Source organism: Leptonotus elevatus, chromosome 12 (assembly GCF_054856555.1).
Source record: "Leptonotus elevatus isolate MCC_2025b chromosome 12, RoL_Lele_1.0, whole genome shotgun sequence".
NCBI lineage: Eukaryota > Metazoa > Chordata > Actinopteri > Syngnathiformes > Syngnathidae > Leptonotus > Leptonotus elevatus.
Genome location: NC_141250.1, coordinates 4600756 through 4619688, shown reverse-complemented (window position 1 = coordinate 4619688; position 18933 = coordinate 4600756). Strand labels below are relative to the sequence as shown.

Here is an 18933-nt window from a genome sequence, read left to right as displayed (position 1 = left end):
TTAATTCTATAGGGCTGACTAAGAAAACATATTTAGAATAAAATAATTAATGTATGTATTATTACATCATTTCCTCCGTCATACAGTGATTTGATGTCAATACTAGTTATTTAGTCGGTGTTGTGAAGCGCCACCACATTCACTGGATACCTGCAGCATCACCGCAGTCACTATGTGGCAGTACTGCACTCTTCGCTGTTTGCATAAAGCGCAGTATAATGACCAAAGAAGAGTAAAGGGAAGCGGCTCATCCGCAGTCTTGTACGAGACATAAAATTGGTGGAATTTGCTTCTAATTTTCGCCTCTGGCTGCTGAGAATCATCTGTCACACCTAGTTAAACGTGGCGTTTGTACAACGGTAATTGTTCATAAATGTGTATTTTGACTGTTGTGCGCTTACTCAATTTTTATCTGCGTCCTTAATACGAACAGAGCCAGCTCTGTTATCTTGTAAGCCACCAATGGGAATTAAAAAAAGGTACACATATAAGATCATTTAGATTACATGAACCTCGTTTTAATTACGTGTCCTTTGTGTCCGCTTGGATCAAACAGCACAAAGATGGAGTACGCATTTTCTCTAAATTTACGGTAATTGTTTCATACATAGTAGGCCGCTGTGTCATTTTATACCACTTTCGTCTCATTCAGTTGACACTTAAAGTCAAAACGTCACACCCTCAAACTAAACTGTTGTCATTGTTGACTGTGCTGATCTATTGTATCACCGATTTGTTTTTATTTTAAAGTTACCAGTGCAAAACAAATGAGGAAGACATCTGGATTCCCAAATAAAAGGTGTAATAAAAATGATCGCTAAGTGTAGTTATGTATCTTATAAAGCGGTGGTGTTTAAACTCGGTGTTTGAACTCGGCCGGAGTCCTGCAGGTTTGGGATGTTTCTCTTCTCCAACACACCTGAAGCTCATCAGCAAGCGCTGCATAAGCCTGATAATGATTATGTTCATTGGAAACAGGTGCGTTAGAGCAGGGAAACATCCAAAACCTGCAGGACTCCGGCCCTCGAGGACTGAGTTTGGACACAAATTTTATAAAGGTAACGTTTTATTTCAAGTTTCTCAATGTCTTTTATTTTGAAATATAAACAAATTGTGTGTGTGTGTATATATATATATATATATGTATATGTTATCAATCATCGCGTTTGACACGACTAATCCATAGTTCACATTTGTATGTATATATTTTTAAAGAAATGTAGCTATATTAATGCTGTTATGGAAGCTATTACACCGTGTTGTATTATTAGATACACTTCAATCACTTCTGCCTCTATCTCTGATGTCAGCTTAAACATTCTCCAAGATATGGTTTCTCTTTTACGACAATTAGTTTGACAGATATTGAGGCTCAAAAATGGAAGTAATCCATAGTTCACATTTGTATGTATATATTTTTAAAGAAATGTAGCTATATTAATGCTGTTATGGAAGCTATTACACCGTGTTGTATTATTAGATAGATAAAATATTAGAAACAGCCCTACAACCACAATAATAAATCAGTCTTGACGATTATTGTCCTGTCAATGTTGAACACAATATTTTTATTGGAAATTATTCGATTCTGCAGATGTCCACAATGAGTTTACCATGACATAATTGCCTACAGGTAAAATTTAAGGGCGTGCTGAGATGGATGTCAGCATTGCTGTCTCACTGATCCGAGGCCAGATGGGTGCCGTGGTGGAGCGGGCGGTGAACGGTGCCGTGGAGACGGTCTTGGCCGAGATGCTGAAGGTTGTTGGGGTGAAGTTTGAGGAGCTGAAGGCGCAGTTGGCGCACATGAAGCGCGACGTGGTGATGCTGCAGCGAGAGAAGGCCCTGAAGGAGAAGGAAAATGACAATGTCCGAGCCAAGCTGCGCTACACAGAGTTGAAACTCAAGTATTACAGGCAGGGTGTGGAGGAGGAGCTGCAACACCGAGCCTCCAGCAACTCTGTGGTACGAAGCAACCAAAATAAATGCTCTCCGGCGCAGGGAGGTGGGGCTGGCGTCTCCTCCACTGGAGCTTCACCATCGTGCTCTTCTCAGACTTCCACAGCTGATGATCCACCAACAAGCAACCAAGGTAAGTCCTGAGAGGAATTTACTCTGACTGAAATGGTCCTGATGAGGTAAAAATAATTTAACTTTTCTGAGCATGAATTCCACACCATAACTTTCATATGGGAACCAACCACAAAGGTATTAAAATTGGATGGTCATTCAGTGTCACTTCATCACATTTCTGAAAATCTTCCCACCTGACTATCAAAGAATTTCATGAAAAAAATTGTATGAAGATACACTTGTTGATAGGAAAAATAAAATTATTCTCTGCTGTTAATAGTTTTCTCATGAAAAATTATTGAATGAAGGGTAGTTTAGACGGTTTTTGGCATCGTACAACAGCAATATTTGAGAAAACTCTTTCACCTGCAGCCTTCAAATCGTTGCCAGTGTATATGTTACTAATATCCTCCAGACATGGAATGTCAGGAATGTAGCTCAAGTATAGCCTCGGTACTTAAACTTCTTCCAAAATTTGGCATGTTGAAATTTTGAAGAGTGGGTGAGCTCCTAGTTTTGCAGATAATACTTCAATCACTTCTGCCTCTATCTCTGATGTCAGCTTAAACATTCTCCAAGATATGGTTTCTCTTTTACGACAATTAGTTTGACAGATATTGAGGCTCAAAAATGGAAGTAAACAAATCTTCACCCAACTTCAGAGCTATATTCCATAAAACAACTGACAGGTATCAGGTTCAACCTTACTTTTTTTTTTTCTTGTTAAATTTTTTTTTTCTTAAAATCATATGATACAAGCGGCCGAAATGAGTTTCCTCCGCAGGGTATCCGGGCTCTCCCTTAGAGATAGGGTGAGAAGCTCGGTTATCTGGGAGGGACTCCGTGTCGAGCCGCTACTCCTCCGCGTTGAGATGAACCAGTTGAGGTGGCTCGGGCATCTGGTTCGGATGCCTCCTGGACGCCTCCCTGGAGAGGTGTTCCGGGCATGTCCCACCGGCGGGAGGCCCCGGGGACGACCCAGGACTCGCTGGAGAGACTATGTCTCTCGGCTGGCCTGGGAACGCCTTGGGATCCCGTCGGAGGAGCTGGCTGAAGTGGCTGGGGAGAGGGAAGTCCGGGCTTCCCTGCTAAAGCTGCTGCACCGCGACCCGACCCCGGATAAGAGGTAGATGATGGATGGATGGATGGAAATCATATGAAAACCTTGAGAGCGTTTTGCCTCATTTTGACACTTTGATTTATTAATTTTTTTAAATGGCTGATTTTGCTTCATTGCTTAAACTGGGGTGAAATAATGATTGGCCAGGGAGCATAACGATTCAAATCTGTAGGAATAAAAGTCTTGGGAGTCTTTTTGAATTGTTGAATTGTTTGGATGTTTACTAGTAGGCGACTAGGGGTATACATATGCATACATAAGACATGCTGGACAAAGGAAAAATAAGACAAGCTAACTAACTTGTGTCTTAATTAACCCTCTTTCCTTCCAATTTTTACTTCCAGAATCTCCACAGCGCATGATTCAGCATTGCATCCGATCATGTGGCCAGCCAGACGTGCAAGTGGTTAGTCCTGAACCAACGGACTGCGTGTTGGCGGTCTCGCTCCTCCCCATAAGCACAGAATGTCTGGAGAGTTCTGGTTAGGCGGATCCTTCGTCCAACACCACCAACATCCCACTTTTTGAGCGGCATTTTTAATATCTGCTTGTGTGCGTGCAGCTCTGCTCTGTCACACGGACCAAGATGTTCCTCTTAGCACTGGTGGCAAAGGTCAGGTGGGCGACTGGAATGTCACAGTGCATCCGAGCTTGGACGGTACCGACACCATTGTGACGCCGCCTCCTTTCCCAAGCCATGGCGCCGGCCTGCAGCCTGCCACCAGTCCTCCGTCACCTCAAGGCTCAGCACAGGCAGATAGCTCAACCCTGGCCATCAACACAACACAGGTGATAGTATGCAACAACTTAGCACATAACAAAATTAATTAGACACGTTTTATATTTAAGTACAGTTGTTTGTTTTAGAAATATGACTAACACACAATGGAAAACACAGTTGAGCTAACAAAAAACGGCCTTAGAAATCATGGGATGGATTTAACTTCAAAACACAAACATTCACACACAAACACTGTACTAACATATTCAGACTAGGGCCTGACCGATACCGATTTTTGGCAGAAAAAAAAACTGATTACCGATGAATCTGCCAATTATTTAAACAAATATATTTAATGCATAAAATTATCTCCCCCACACCCAATTCCTTTTCAATGGGTGTCACGCACAAATGTTCTCTTTCTTGACCTTATCAATGAATTTTAATGAAGTATACAAGGTTATTGTATAGATCTATGTGTCAATAATAAAACCATTCTTACTTGTTTACAACTGTTGTAAAGCATTAACATTTTATTTTATATAGTTTTATCTGGTGTTATTTTCACAAGTCTTGGGACTTATTGTACTAACCTGGGACCTCGGGGATTGTATTTCGCGCCATGTCATGTGGAAATGAGATGTTGAGACAAAAAATCCTTGAATGTTTGCATCCTTAAATTTTGAGAAAAGAAACTCTTTGAATTCTTGAAATATCAACTTTAAATATAACCTGGAAGGACAATGACAAAATAAAACAATAAGAAAGTGAAATTAAAATAAACTAAAATAACAACTGAAAAAACAGTAAGAACAAATACTGACCGATCCTGTGCATTTTGGCCTCTTGGAGGCAGTGTGGTGCCGTGCATACTGAAGAAAGTTACTGGACTGGACTCAGATTGAATTCTATTAATATAACTCATGTTCACACATTGAGAATAATTTGTGCCTTTGCGTAATGTTATTTTACCTGTGGGTATGTGTTCCCACAGCATTTAAGTGTGAATATGCGTTATTTGAATTAAAAACACTCCCGAAGTCGATGCTAACTACCTGTTAGCATTTGAATGAAATCCTCCCTTCGCTTTTAGCATTAGCGCTAGGCTAGCAATGTTTTAAAAACTAAGCATGTTTTGTATTTAAATATACAGCGGATGTAATTCTTATCGTCGTGTGTTTAGTTTTACAGTTAACTCCAACTACGGTGTCATTCAACAGCTTAAAGGATGTTTAGGGACAATAGAATAACCAGAATAACATACGCTACACACTTGCTAATTGCTAATTCTACGCAAGCAAAATTGTGTATTCAGGGTACTTTCACAGCGTCGGAAACTTCTTCTTTTTTTTTTATGATAACGTTTTAAGGGGAAAATAATCGGCCATTTGGCCCAATTGGCTGATTGTTTTGGCCGGTGTTTGAATCAATAATCGGCGGCTGATTAATCGGTCGGGCCCTAATCCAGACTGTATGTATTCCGCTTGCCTATCTTTAAGGTTTACATGGATTTTTGCTGTGTTTCATGTGTAAATGAGTCACTTTGAAAACTTTACTCCAGTGATGAGCCACTGAGACTGTGTGCAATCATGTGACTGTCTGGCTCTGTTTGATTGGTCACATAGTATCTAACATCACAAGTAGTTATGTTGAATTGCTGAAACAGTCATATATCACAAGGACTTTTTGTCGTAACCTGCGTTTTGTCTGTTTGTTTAGGCGCAGGTGAAGGTGAAAGAGGAGGAGGATCAGCAGGTGATCTGCATCAAGGAGGAGCCAGAGGAGGAACAGGAAGTGATGGCGTGCCTACTGCTGGACAATCAGATGAACCGTGGCCACCTGGTCCAGTCAGAGGTGACAGTTCTTACTTTAAGGAAGAGAGCCTATTTCATTTTTTGTGCATAAAACTGCACAATTAGCTGTTTATTTGCAGTTACAGTCCACTTGTATTGGGACCTAAGTGATATCAGTGATACTGGAGTGGACCTTAAACATCATGGAAGAACGTGTCTAGCATCTTGTGGTCTTAATGTAAGGTCTTCACTATTGTTTGATTCAGGTTCTGATGTCTGGCGCACAGTGGTCAGGACTTCAGTCTGGCCAGAGAAAATGCTCCTCAGGTTTCAGCTCAGCTGGACCAAGCTCTTCCCGTGAGTACCTTGCACCGCCACCAGAGTGTGAATGTGTGAGTGCATAAATAATGTATCCATTGTGAAGCGTCTTTGAGTGTCCAAAAAATGCGCTATATAAATCTGATGCATTATTATTATTATTATTATTGCCTTCTATAAACTAGCAGGGACCACTGCTGATTAAAGGGCAATAACAAATAGGAAATTATGCAATAATAGAAAATAATCTGTGTCAGGTTCAGTCAACCTAGAACATTTAATAAACAGACAAGAAATGAAGACAAGAAACTTAGATTATTTTTGCTCACGAGGGGACGGACAGAGATGTGCACAGATTACAATCTCCTACTCGCTCTCCCGAATTACTCTTTTTCTTTTTTTACAGGGTGTTCCCTAGTTACACAGCCATTGCTGCTCTATGGGGGAGGGGGCCACACAGCAGCAACATTGAAGCCGTCACGGATATTGCGCAAATAATAATATAGTCGTCTTTTTCTTCGGCGGAAAATGTTTCAGTCCTTATCTTGTGAAAAGAGCACAGTTCCTGTTCTGCAGCTCAAGAGTTATGCTCTTTCTCATGCTCGATTCTTCTTCACAGACAACTTCATGATTGAAACAAGGTTATACTGCTAAATAAATGCTTTTCAATACTATAAGAGTAAATATACAAAAATAAATAAACGTATGTACATTTATTCTAACTTAAGCAAAAAAGGAGTAGTGTAAAAGAAGATTTGTTGTCTAAATGAAGCTCCTTAATTCAAATCAGCTTAGTGTCTTGGGACCAAGTTGTCACCAAAGTAATGCTTTTACATGTGGGGTGTTGATTTGAAATTTTTGACTGAGGTTACACTTGTATCTGTTTTAAACTCCTCGTTGACGTATCAAATCTGTGCATCTGTTAGATGCCACGCCTCAGACAACTTTTCCTGCCATTGCCCCGCTGCCTCCGGGCACTCCACGGCAGGTGCGCGGCCCGTGGACCAAAGACTTCAGCTTGTACGAAGAGTACAAACTGCGGCGCAACGAGTTACGCCGGCGAAGCCTCAATCGACGCCGAGAGCTAGAAAAAACGCTGCCTCAGCCTCTGCTGGCCGATCTGGTGAGGGAGCGGTTTCTTATTTGTTTGTTCAGTGTTTCCCCTAATTTAACCCTTTCATGCACAAATTAGAATAACCTACATCAGGATTTTTTTTCTCAACGTTTTTTATTGCTTTTTAGGCATGAAAAAAATAATCATCTTCATTTTTATTTTTTTTAACATACATTTTTCAAGGAGTTGGTGTCATGTCCATTAGGGTGGATAATGTGCATTTGAGCAACTGATGAAATATGTTTTGTAAGAAAACAAAAAATAATGTAAACTGTAAACATGATAGAAAATGTCTTATTTTGAACACATATTTTTAACATATTTAAAAACTACTACAGTAATTTCTGGACTATAAGTCACTACTTTTTTTCACTTGCATTCGTCCCTGCGGCTAATACAAAGGTGCGGCTTATCCATCAGATCACAAGGTCGCACTATAAAGGAAGCGCAAGAGCGTCAGGCAGAGCAAAACAAACCAAGCGAGCACAAATGCAGTAGGAGAAACAACTAGAGCGAGACAATTTGCACCTCCCTTATGGAAAAGAAAGTAGTGGGAACCCGGTGCGGTAACACTAAAACACTTGCGGCTTACAGTTGGGTGCGGCTTATATGTGTAACAAACTCGAGTAGTCCCCAAATTTAGCTGGCGCGGCTTATAATCAGGTGTGCCTTATAGTCCAGAAAGTACTGTACATGTATTGCAAAAACATTTACCCAAAGAAAAATGAACTTTTTATGAAGTACAGATAGTAATTTTCTTTTTTCTGGGTTAAAGTAAACCACATACTTGGGATAAAAGTCCATTAATCCTTGTCAAATGCCAGATTTTTGTAACCCAGTTAAATGATGATCTCTCATTGCACATGTGGTTGAGAGCAATATTTTGTTCATTTTTTGGGGAAAGTGGATACATTTATTTGTTTATTGTAAGGTACGGGAGCGGCGGGAAAAGACCAGACTGAGGGTGGCCAGGTGGCGGGCAAAGCGGAAACTGCAGGCTTGTCTCAACCAGGTTCAGGTCGGTACTTAATACAAGATGGTGTATGATGCTAAAAAAATAATAACAATGAAAAAATGCAAATTTTCAGACTCAAGGCGGCACAGTGGCTCTTCCCCAGGATGGTTTCCCCGTCAGTGGTCCTCAGCAACACAAAGCATCTTGTGGTAAGATGAGCTCTTAACCTCTGATTGTGTAATTCACTTGCAGTGGTGATATCTGTACCTTACAGGTAATAATATGAATTAAAGCTGCAAGTTCAACTTCTCGACCTTCTCGACCAGCACCTATTTCAGGGACGTCAAACTTGTCTTCATTGCGTTCAACATCACAGTTATGGTTGCCCTCATTGGGCCAGTTGGAAAGATTAAACCACGTAAATGCCATTTAAATCAATGAACATCTTAATTCACCCCGCAGACAAAAACATTTTCATCGGCATTGAAAACGGCCAATACTTTTTATTTGACGTATGGCACAAATCACACAGCCGTTGCACAGATACTTACCCACTTATAAACATGGATAAAATTGTTGATACCCCTCTGTTAATGAAAGAAGAACCCATAGTGGTCACTCAAATCACTTGAAACTTATAATGTGCGTACAAATTGGGTTTTGTCAGCACATTAGGTGTTGTACTCGGGTGTGTTATCATTTGCTGTATAAAAGCTGAAATGTATGTTGAAGGAAAACGTAAAATTGCTCTTTATTTTTGTAAAATTTGATTAAAATGATAAATTCTGATTAAAATTTTTAATTTTAGTCAAGACTATAACTAAATCTACATTAAATTTCCTTGTCAAAATTAACACTATGGATGAAAGCTTTGAAGAATTTGGAGTTTGAATTAAATTTTGGTAGGATTATGCTTTTGTTTTTCTTTTCTTTTTTTAACATCAACCACTTTTGTGAAAACAGTAAAGCATTAGGTTCATCCTGAAAGTTCAACTTGCATAACATCTGTGATCTCTTTTCAGCGACTACTTCCAGTCCTTTCAATAACGTGGTCATCCCCGCAATCCCAAACTTCCCATTCGTCACGCCGTCGTCATCCTCCGGCATGTTCCTGAGGGGTCCTAATATGGGCGCACAGGTTGATCAGCACGCATTGATGTCCTTGTCACATTCGTCTGTCTCCTACCCGCAGGTTAGCCTATCACAGCAGAGCATGTGTCTGACAGACGCCAACGTCGGCTCATGAGGATCTAGGTTGAGCTAACATTATTGGCACCTTTGCCACTTCTGTTTGTGTATTTTAGACACTGAATGCCATTCATATCCTGTTGCACCAAACACACAAATAACTTGTTTAATAGGGATTCATTTTAAATTTTTTAAATTTAAAGTAATGACCAGTTAATCTTGTATTTTTTCAATTCAAACTTTCTATGGCAAAAAATACAAAAATTCTCATTTTAAATTTTTTCTAGTTCTAACAATTAAAACACGAGATGCTTTGTATAAAAAAACATAACAGGTTGAACAAAACAGCTGGCATCCTTTGCATGAGGTACTCAACAGCGCCCTCTGCTTGTTGCCGCACTTATTTTGCCTCTATTGAGACAACTATGGGCAACTGGGAGCCGACTGGTTCACTCAGTGGCCCCTCATTAATTTTTGAAAATTAAAATGTTTATAGTAGTGGAGCAGTTTTAAGTTGTAATAAAAGTGTTCACCACAAGATAGACATTGTTCAAGAGCATTTCAAAATGACATGTTGTACAAACAAACTAACCTTTTTGTATGTTGAAAATAATGTTAAGTGTTTAGTGTATTACGTTGAATTGATCTGATTAAAATATGCTGTGTGCAAGAAACCTGCGCGCGCTAAGTGTTTTTTTCCTCAAATAAATTCTTGATGGATGATTAATTTTTATGCAATGACAAAGACAATGTTTCACCCACAATTTTTTTATTATTATTCTAACAATAAAAAGTCAAGTGCCTAGTTGACTCGAAAGTATGGCTACAGTGGAGATTACACCCCTGTTCAAATGCCAAGTTTTTGTAGAAAAGAAAGGTGGAGAAAAAGATAAATAATGATTGTGACCTATAATCTGAACATCTCAATTAAAAAAAAAGAAATGTATTCATTTACATGCATGTTATTATCCATTGACTATCTTTTGGGATATGGCCCCCGGCAGTGTGTAGAGCAACAGGACCAGGAAGAGCGCTGTGACGAGTAGCACCAGAGCGATAATGATATACTTCTTGTAGTTCCGCCACACCAGGTGGAAGAAACACTTGAAGGGATTGACGAACCACGAGAAGGACGTGTCGGGACGGCTGGGGAACGAGCACAGAATTAGGAACACAGGACGATGAAGGTTTTGTTTGGAATGTATTTTTAAGGTTGTCTTACTGTCACACAGCCCCTGCCATTTATTTATTCATACCAATTTAGCCCATTAAAGTAGAATATCAATCAATGCACTGTTTAAAAAAATTTACGATGACCCTTAAAATTTTAAGGCAAAAAACTTAAATGCAATGTTGAGTTGGGCAATTCAATTAAATGTTTTTAGTTGTACTCTTGTTAAACTTGTCTTTCTCATATTTCACGACAAATAAATTAGTTTACAGAACTTTGGTCTCGTATTAAATCCCAACATAATGATTTATGTAAATTGTTTTGGAGCAAACTGCTTGCTTTGTTGCGCTAACAATGTTGCCTTAAATGTCAATAATAGAACGTTTTTAAAACTTCAATCAGTAATGAATAATATACTCTAGCTCCCAACTTTTTCCTTTAAAAAGGAATTAGCCTTCCAAATTTCTAGATACAAAAAGAAAAGGAAAAAAAACCCTGACCTTATTCACTGAAAAACAACCCTATTTGCTGTTTTTGTGCCAAAGCAATATTGCTTTGGCACCGTTTTGATGTCAAGGAAGTATGTTGAAATGAGTCAAGTTTCAATTAAGACTTAAGTAATGCTTTGCTGCCATCTCGTGGCATCAATTACAATTTTTTATTTGGAGGAGGTGTCAATTCAGTTTTTTTTACTATTAGCAGCCAAGCAAGTTGAGCAGGTGTTCACTATAATGCAGAAGTGTTCGAAAAGCATCAGCAACCAATGGGTCTTACTTTGGTTTGGGCAGCGGTTCAGGTTCCTTGCGGGCTCGTCCCACTTGGTTTTTCTCGGCCTCTTCAGCTGTCACAAGGTGAAACTCTGCCTCTACTTTCCCCTAGGGAGGTTATTAGGAAACACCTGTCAATTGTACTTGGCTTAATGGATTTACCAAAGCTGGTTCTCAGTCCATCAGGGAACTCCTGGTCCAAGGTCCAAAATGGTGAGGTTAGCATACCGTCAACTCGCCAGACTTGCTGAAAGGCCACCAGCCTCTGGACCTCTTCTGCTGGAAGATGGAGATCCTCTCTGTCCCATCCGTGAAGACGTCCACTTTGCATGATTTGGCAGTTTTTGCTCCACGCGGGCAGCCGTGGAGGTCTAACTCCACCGTGCCTGTGCACGCGCATGTAAGCACGAGTAAAATTATAACATTTTGGAGTTAAGCTGACGTGCTGTGACATACCGAGGAAGTCGTCGGAGGAGAGCGTCTCAAAGTCCCAGACCTGAAGACTGAGGATGGCGGGCAGCTTCTGTTCAGTTTTGTCCAGGGAGAAAATGCTGTCTCGCTTCTTTACCACCACTACCTATGATAAGAAAAGTATGAAAACAAATCTCAACAAAAATGTAGAGTCACTGATAAGAGGCAAATAACTAAATGTCATACAGTGGTGGAAGGTCGTACTAGCAAAATATTACTAATACAGAAGTCGTTTCGTTTGTGCGTTCTAGTTAGTTTATCAGTGTACTGAATTGCCTGAAGGGCTCACTCAGTCCCTCCGAGATTACCGGGAAGATTACCGTTTCCTATCTCTAAGGGAGAGCCCGGAAACCCTGCGGAGAAAAAAAATCATTTTGGCCACTTGTATTCACGATATTGTTCTTTCGGTCCCGACCCACAGCTTGTAATCATAGAACGTAGATCGAGTGGTAAATTGAGAACTTTGCCTTTTGGTTCAGCTCCTTTTTCACAACGGATCGATACAGTGTCTGCGTCACTGCAGACGCTGCACCAATCCACCTGTTGATCTCCTGTACCATTCGTCCCCAAGATACTTGATCTCCTCCACTTGGGGCAGGATCTCAATCCTAACACCCAGTGGGCACTCCACCCTTTTCCGACTGAGGACTTGGAGGTGCTGATTTTCATCGCAACTGCTTCACACTTGGCTGTGAACCGCTCCAGTGACAGTTGGAGATTGTGGCTTGAAGAAGGCAGCAGTACCACCACATCTGCAAAAAGCAAAGTTGCAATGCTGAGGCCACTAAACCGGATCTCCCCAATGCCTCGGCTGCACATAGAAATTCTGTCCATAAAATTTATGAACAAAGTCCACGGAGTCCAACCCTCATTGGAAACGAAGCCGACTTACTGCCAGCAATGCGAACCAAAGTCTGACATTGGTGATACAGGGACCGAGCAGCCCGTATCAGGGTGTTCGGTACCCTATACTGCCTAAGTATCCCCCACAGAACCCCCTAAGGGACACTGTCTAACGCTTTCTCCAAGTCCACAAAAAACACGTGGTCTGGTTGGGCAAACTCCCATGCACCCTTGACGACCGTGCCAAGGGTGTATAGCTGGTCCACTGTTCCACGGCCAGAAGGAAACCACAATGCTCCTCCCAAATCTGAGATTTGACTCCCCAATGGACCCTCCTCTCCAACACCATTTAATAGTCATTACCAGAGAGGCTGAGGAGTGTGATCTCCTTTAGTTGGAACTTGGAACACACCCTGCTTCTAAAGGAGAACCACTATCCCAGTCTGCCAATCGAGAGGTTCCCAATGGCATGCATGACAACCAGGACAGCCCCACAACATCCCGAGCCTGCCCTTTAGGAACTCCAGCTGGATCTCATCTACCCCAGGGGCCTTGCCACTAAGCAGCAGCACTCCTGTGACTTCAGTGTGATGTCAATGGAAATGATGAGGTCTTCCAAGTATTCTCCCCACTGACTAACAGCGTCCTGAGTCGAGGTCAGCAGCGTCCCATCTCCACTATACACAATGTTTATAGTGCACTGCCTTACACCTCTTGAGATGCCGGATGGTGGATCAGAATTTCCATGAAGCCAACCAGAAGTCGTTTTCGATGGCCTCACCGAACTACTCCCATGATCAAGTTTTTGCCTCGGCAACCGACAAAGCTACATTTCACTTGGCAAGCAGGTACTCATCAGGTGACTCCTTAGTCCCACAGGCCAAAAAGGCACTATGGGACTGGCTTCAGCTTGATGGCATCCCTTATCACTGGTTGGGGATTGCCGTCACGACAGGCACCAACCACCAAATCCACTCAGCCTCCTTGACAATGGAGAAGAACATGGTCCACTCAGACTTATAAGATACACCTTTATTTATCCCACAGTGGAGAAATTCACAGCGTTACCAGCAGCAATACACATCATCACACATCATATATAAATAATATGTATCACAAAAATACTTATGTAGCCTACAGTTAAATAAAAACAGAGAACACAGTAGTGCAAATAGATGGCATCATCACCACATTTGTTAAATTCGAAATTACTGTCTACCGAGAGTACAGTTGATTGTAAAGTCTAACAGCAGCGGATATGAAGGACCTCCGGTACCTTTCCTTGCTACAGCGTGGGTGAAGAAGCCTAGCACTAATGGTGCTCCCCATGGCTCGAACAATCCCGCACAGGGGGTGTCAGCCGCCTCCCCCGGAACATGGCGGAATTTCTGCCCAAGGTGGACGTTGAAACGCCTTCTCTGTCATACGTTCCCAGCATAGCTTCACAATACATTTGGGTCTGCCAGGTTGGACCGGCATCTTCCCCCATCATCGCAGCCAATACACCACCAGGTGGTGATCAGTGGACAGTTCCGCCCCTCTCTTTACCCAAGTGTCCAAGACAAAGTCGATCATCGAACTGCGGCAGTGGCGTAAATATCGACGGTGCAGCCATAGTCAAATCTATCTACTTTATTGTTTTTTGGTGCCATTGTGAGCCTTTTGCACATGTTCAAACATATTTAAAAGTTGTAAAATAGAATATAATGTGTTGAAAGATTTTTGTGGTATTTTAATGTTCAATATAGATGTCACGTGCGTGTGTGTGTGTGGTGGTGGTGGAGGGAAGATAGTGTTGTTGGGGCATGGATGGGGGAAAATTGAGGGGATGGGGGAAAATTGAGGGGAGGGGGGGACCCTTTTTTTTTTTTGCACCTGGGCCTCTGAGCATGGGGTTACGCCACTGAACTGCGGCCTAGGGGTTTCTGGTGCCAAGTGCATATATGGACACGCACCCTTATGTTTGAACATGGTGTTCGTTATGGCCTATCCATGACGAGCACAGAAGTCCAATAACAGAACACTGCCCTTCCTAGTCTCACTCTCATTGTCCAAGTTAGCATTGAAGTCCCCAGTAGGAGCGCTCTCTAACATCCCTTCCAAGGCCTCCAAAAATACAGGATTCTTAACTGTTGTTTAGTGCATAAGCAGTAACCCCTGTCCGGGCAAGGGAAAGCCTAATTCATTATTTTTATTTGTGACGTCTTTTGAGCTGCGCTTTGTCTGGTCCCTCACCTTGGACTTATTTGCCATGGGTAACCCTAACAAGGGCATAAAGCCCCAGACAACTTACCTCATAGGATAATTAGGACACACAAACCCCTCTACCATGATAAGGTGACAGCCTATAACGCATGTTCTGTCCAATAAAATAATAAAAATAAAAATACACAGTATATTATGAATACACTGTACGTCATATTTACTAGGAAAATGGCCAAAAACAGTAAATGCATTAATTTTGAACATAATCTTGTATTTCAATCTTGTGTTTTGGACATGTTAGGGCAAATTTATACATATCACCTTCTCAGCTGGCAAGTAGCTGAAGGGGAAAACAAAACGCCAGTTGAAGTTTCCTTCCCCTGTCAGAGAATTGTAGTGGACGTCAGTCTCCTGGCGGTCGTCCTCCAAACCCTTCAGCCAACTACAGATGAGAAGAATTGCTTACAGTAGCTACATGCCGATATGAAAGGGTAAAAATATTACAAATATTACCCTTTGATATAAATATCGCTGGACTTTTGACCAGTCAGGAAGTTGCTGTCCTCCAAAATGACGTCCTCCGTGTTCCAGATGATGACGCGCAGCTCATACCTGCAACCACACGCTCAATACTGACACCCTGTCCAAAATAGGTGGCATGCTTTGCCTTTTAGTGCCATTCATAAGCTAATCTTACCCTTTGGGTTTGCGAGGGGAAATATCCACTGCAGGACCGGGATGAGGCAGGTCCATGGGGAACATGTCCACCCACATCTGGACTTGACCCTGCATGTGTACAAACAAAATCCATGAAACTCCATATTTAATCAATCAAGTTCACAAAACAGAGCCTTGTTATGCCTGTAACCAAACAACACTTGTTTAGTTGGAAACTTAGGTTCCTCCGACAGTTAAATACTCAGTTACACCTGATCCATCCCGGGCCGAGCCTTGTGAAACAGCGTCCTAGTCTCGATGTGTTCCGGTACGAGGTTGCACCCAATAACTGGGATCTCAGCCCAACGATGCAGAATCTTGAGAGACAAGTGCTCATAGGACTCCATCGGTTCTTCATCTGGTACATATGCATATGTCAAGTTCATCCTTGGGATCATCTTCAGTACCAGAAACGACGTCACGTACCTTCATGCATGAACAGCGTCTTGCCGGTGAAGACTTTGTCAGCCACGGTGATGTGTCCTGGTCTGAAGTGAGGACCGTCCACGTTGTTTTCTCTGCACAGCTTTGATAGCAACTCGGATGGCTTCAGACAGTCTCTCCAAGCGTTGTAACCTTCACTGAGGGACACAATCAGCAGGTGCAAGATGGGACATTTGACAGTTGCGTTGAGCTAACACCACCTTTTATACTATTTGAAGATATTCACACTGATATGATGATGCCACATACAGACTTGCCGCAACAGGTTGATTGACTAACTGGTGCAAAGCCATGAAGTCACCAGTCGGTTCAGTTTGAGACAATACAATTCTTTCCTTTTCCGTAGGGAAGGATACCAAAATAAACAAACGAATGTGTACCATAGCACTTATCAGGTTTCAGCTTCTTCCGTTTTGGTTACTAATTTTGATGGTATAGTACCCAATGCAGTGGTCATTATGGGTTGTAAAAGAGGTCATTCATTTATGGTAAATGGTACTTCATTCATATAGAGCTTTTCCACCTTGCAAGGCTCTCAAAGCGCTTTACATTTGATAACTCAGCATCAGGAGCAAATGGGGGTTCAGTATGTTGCTGAACTAGGATACTTAGACGTGGTCACAATGGCATGGGATCGAACCCACAACCTCTGGGTTGGGAAACAACCACTCTATTACTGAACCACGCCGCCCCTTATTTATTGGGAGAAACCATTAACTCATTCACTCCCAGCCATTTATACTGAAGCAACCCCCTTCGCTCCCGGCTGTTTGACTGGATTTTGAATGATTTTGCAAGGCCCACGGAATATTGTGTTCTATTGCAATGAAAACATGGAACCTACCAAAATAAAGATTAGAGTCTCTTCTTTCATCAGGAAAAAAGTATATTTGTATCTGTTTCAGTTTTGCAGCAATTAGCATTAGAATATAGCTAAGTTTTATCATTCACAAACCTGTTTAAAACACTGGGGAAAATAGCTTTTTGCAACATGGCCCTATTGATCTTTTATACTCTGCTGCCACCTGCTGGCCGTTTTTTGCAATAACCACCATTACTTTAAAGGACCTCTTCAGGTCAGAGGCTGCATCAAAGCCGTCTGTATGCTCTAACATAAAAAAACTAACAAACATAAAAACATCTAAATACGTTTTTGGGACAAAGGCCCTCTTTAAAATAGAATGTTTTCTTAGGTTTTTGGGAGCAAATGAGTTAACATGATCATTGTCTTTACATATATCATAATCTATCCATCCATCCATTCTCTTAACCGCTTTTCCTCACAAGGGCCGCGGGGGGCGCTGGAGCCTACATATATCATTAACAATATATAATTAATAGTAATAAGCAAATATGTCTATTCAGAAGTGTATACAGTATCAAACTGGTAGCCCTCATATTAATCAGTCACCAAGAAGTAGCTCTAAGATAAAACATTTTTTGGTGGACCTAAATTAGAGTAGAACAAGACCCCTACGTTTTATTGATTGGGAAATGGGTGAATACTGATAGACACCTCACCTAACCCTGAAGCCTCTTCCCTAAATGGCAAACTTGAAAATATTTTACTATTAAAGACCGTACAGTGACAAGTTGATCCAAACTGGAATGCCAGGATGGAATCGTTTCTACTCACAGACTGTACTCAGTTGGAAGTCCGCAGGTGGCTCGGTGCCGGCTATAGAAGCGGTTCTCCAAGTCAATGCGGGTCTCCCCTATCAAGTCGTCCCCTCCCACCATGTCGTAGTCATAGATGAGCACCGACAGCAGAGACTCCTGAGGAAATTTTGCTTGCATCTCAAACGACCTGGAACAAGGCAGATCAAATCAACGGGTGTGTACTTGACGACAAAACTGTCAAGGCGCAGGTGGATGGAGACTGCGAACCTTCCAAAGACGGGGTTCAGCTGTTTAGGGATGTAGTTCTCACGGTCTTTGATTTCATTCTTGCCGAGTTGAACGACAACGTAAGGGTCAGCCTTTCCGTCCGGGTCGGCTGGGTGCAGGTTTGATGCCTTCACAGACAGTACAATGAAGACTAGTAAGACAATAAGGAGATCAGAACACAACACAACACAGCACAACTTACAGAGACGATGTAAACCCGAATAAGGACTTGTACTGGGGTGTTCTGCGGAATCCCTCTGTTGACTCTGAGATGTCCATCGTCTTCCTCCCACTCCCCTTCCTCATCCTCAGTGAGCTTATACAAGCAGAAACGCCCCTATAGAAAGGGAAACTCATGTTGTGGAGTAGAGCAAATCCAATAGAGATGTTAATTCTTACGAGTGTCTCACCTTGAACTTGCCAACGAACCTCTCTTCTGTGGACCCCTCTTCCTCACTGGCTTTCCCGCGGAAGAGCTCGTATGTGTTGACCCAATCGTCAAAGGGTCCTAACTCTGCCTCCAGCTCCTTGTTGTATAGCTGTAGAATCAAGGATTATGAGGTTTGAGGTTAACCCTGCAAACGCTATTTATGATGCTCTGTCCTTTCATCCATCCCAAAAAGATTAATAATCTTTTTACAACTGAACGGAATATTAATGGAATATCCACCCAATGAGTTGTTGATAGGCAGAAGCTTATCAGCAAGGCATCTTAACTCATTCAAACCCAAAAACGTATAAACACGTTTTTTAATTATTTGTCCTTCACTCCCCAAAATGTATAGTATGTACACATTTTTTTTAAAGTTTTTTTTTTTAGTCTTTAATGCAGCTTCTGATATTAAGAGGTGACTTAAAGCAATGGTAGTTATTACAAAAAAAGCAGGTGGCAGCAGAGTATAAGAGATCAGCCAGGCCCATGTTGCAACAAGCTTTTTTGCCAGTGGTTTCACCAGGAATGTGAATATTGATTAAACATAGCTATACAGATACAAATATCCTTTTTTTCTGTTGAAAGAAGAGACTCTAATCTTTCTTTTGGTAGGTTCTATATTTTTACAGCAGTAGAACACAATATTCTGTGGGCCTTACAAAATCAGTCAAAATCCAGTAAAACAGCTGGGAGCGAAGGGGGTTGCTTCAGCG

The 18933-nt window shown here is 41.7% G+C and overlaps 2 protein-coding genes across 2 annotated transcripts in view; one reads left to right on the top strand and one right to left on the bottom strand.

The window, feature by feature from the left end:
* Positions 1 to 196: 196 nt before the first annotated feature.
* Positions 197 to 9956, top strand: LOC147164291 (uncharacterized). Its single transcript, XM_086090913.1, has 10 exons — positions 197 to 359; positions 1634 to 2092; positions 3538 to 3675; positions 3756 to 3982; positions 5634 to 5768; positions 5974 to 6064; positions 6952 to 7148; positions 8071 to 8157; positions 8228 to 8303; positions 9117 to 9956. Exons 2-10 carry the CDS (start codon positions 1657 to 1659, stop codon positions 9338 to 9340), a joined length of 1611 nt encoding a protein of 536 aa, XP_085947039.1. The 5' UTR covers positions 197 to 359; positions 1634 to 1656; the 3' UTR covers positions 9341 to 9956.
* Positions 9957 to 10034: 78 nt separating this feature from the next.
* The window catches only part of fer1l6 (fer-1 like family member 6), a 34292-nt gene continuing 25393 nt past the window's right edge, over positions 10035 to 18933 (bottom strand). Inside the window, exons 34-46 of the mRNA XM_086090912.1 lie at positions 18198 to 18326; positions 17990 to 18124; positions 17788 to 17915; positions 17537 to 17707; positions 15883 to 16037; positions 15669 to 15814; positions 15437 to 15525; positions 15253 to 15351; positions 15061 to 15181; positions 11677 to 11797; positions 11449 to 11606; positions 11228 to 11328; positions 10035 to 10428 (exon numbers count right to left, since the gene is read on the bottom strand). Coding sequence (XP_085947038.1) covers positions 10248 to 10428; positions 11228 to 11328; positions 11449 to 11606; positions 11677 to 11797; positions 15061 to 15181; positions 15253 to 15351; positions 15437 to 15525; positions 15669 to 15814; positions 15883 to 16037; positions 17537 to 17707; positions 17788 to 17915; positions 17990 to 18124; positions 18198 to 18326 — 1734 coding nt within the window. The 3' untranslated portion in view covers positions 10035 to 10247. The remainder of the gene's footprint in view (positions 10429 to 11227; positions 11329 to 11448; positions 11607 to 11676; positions 11798 to 15060; positions 15182 to 15252; positions 15352 to 15436; positions 15526 to 15668; positions 15815 to 15882; positions 16038 to 17536; positions 17708 to 17787; positions 17916 to 17989; positions 18125 to 18197; positions 18327 to 18933) is intronic.

Coding starts and splice junctions, on each gene's coding strand:
- LOC147164291 (XM_086090913.1), top strand. CDS start 1,657: ATGGATGTCAGCATTGCTGTCTCACTGATCCGAGGCCAGATGGGTGCC. Junction 7,149..8,070: donor AGCCTCTGCTGGCCGATCTG/GTGAGGGAGCGG, acceptor GTTTATTGTAAG/GTACGGGAGCGGCGGGAAAA. Junction 8,158..8,227: donor CTTGTCTCAACCAGGTTCAG/GTCGGTACTTAA, acceptor GCAAATTTTCAG/ACTCAAGGCGGCACAGTGGC.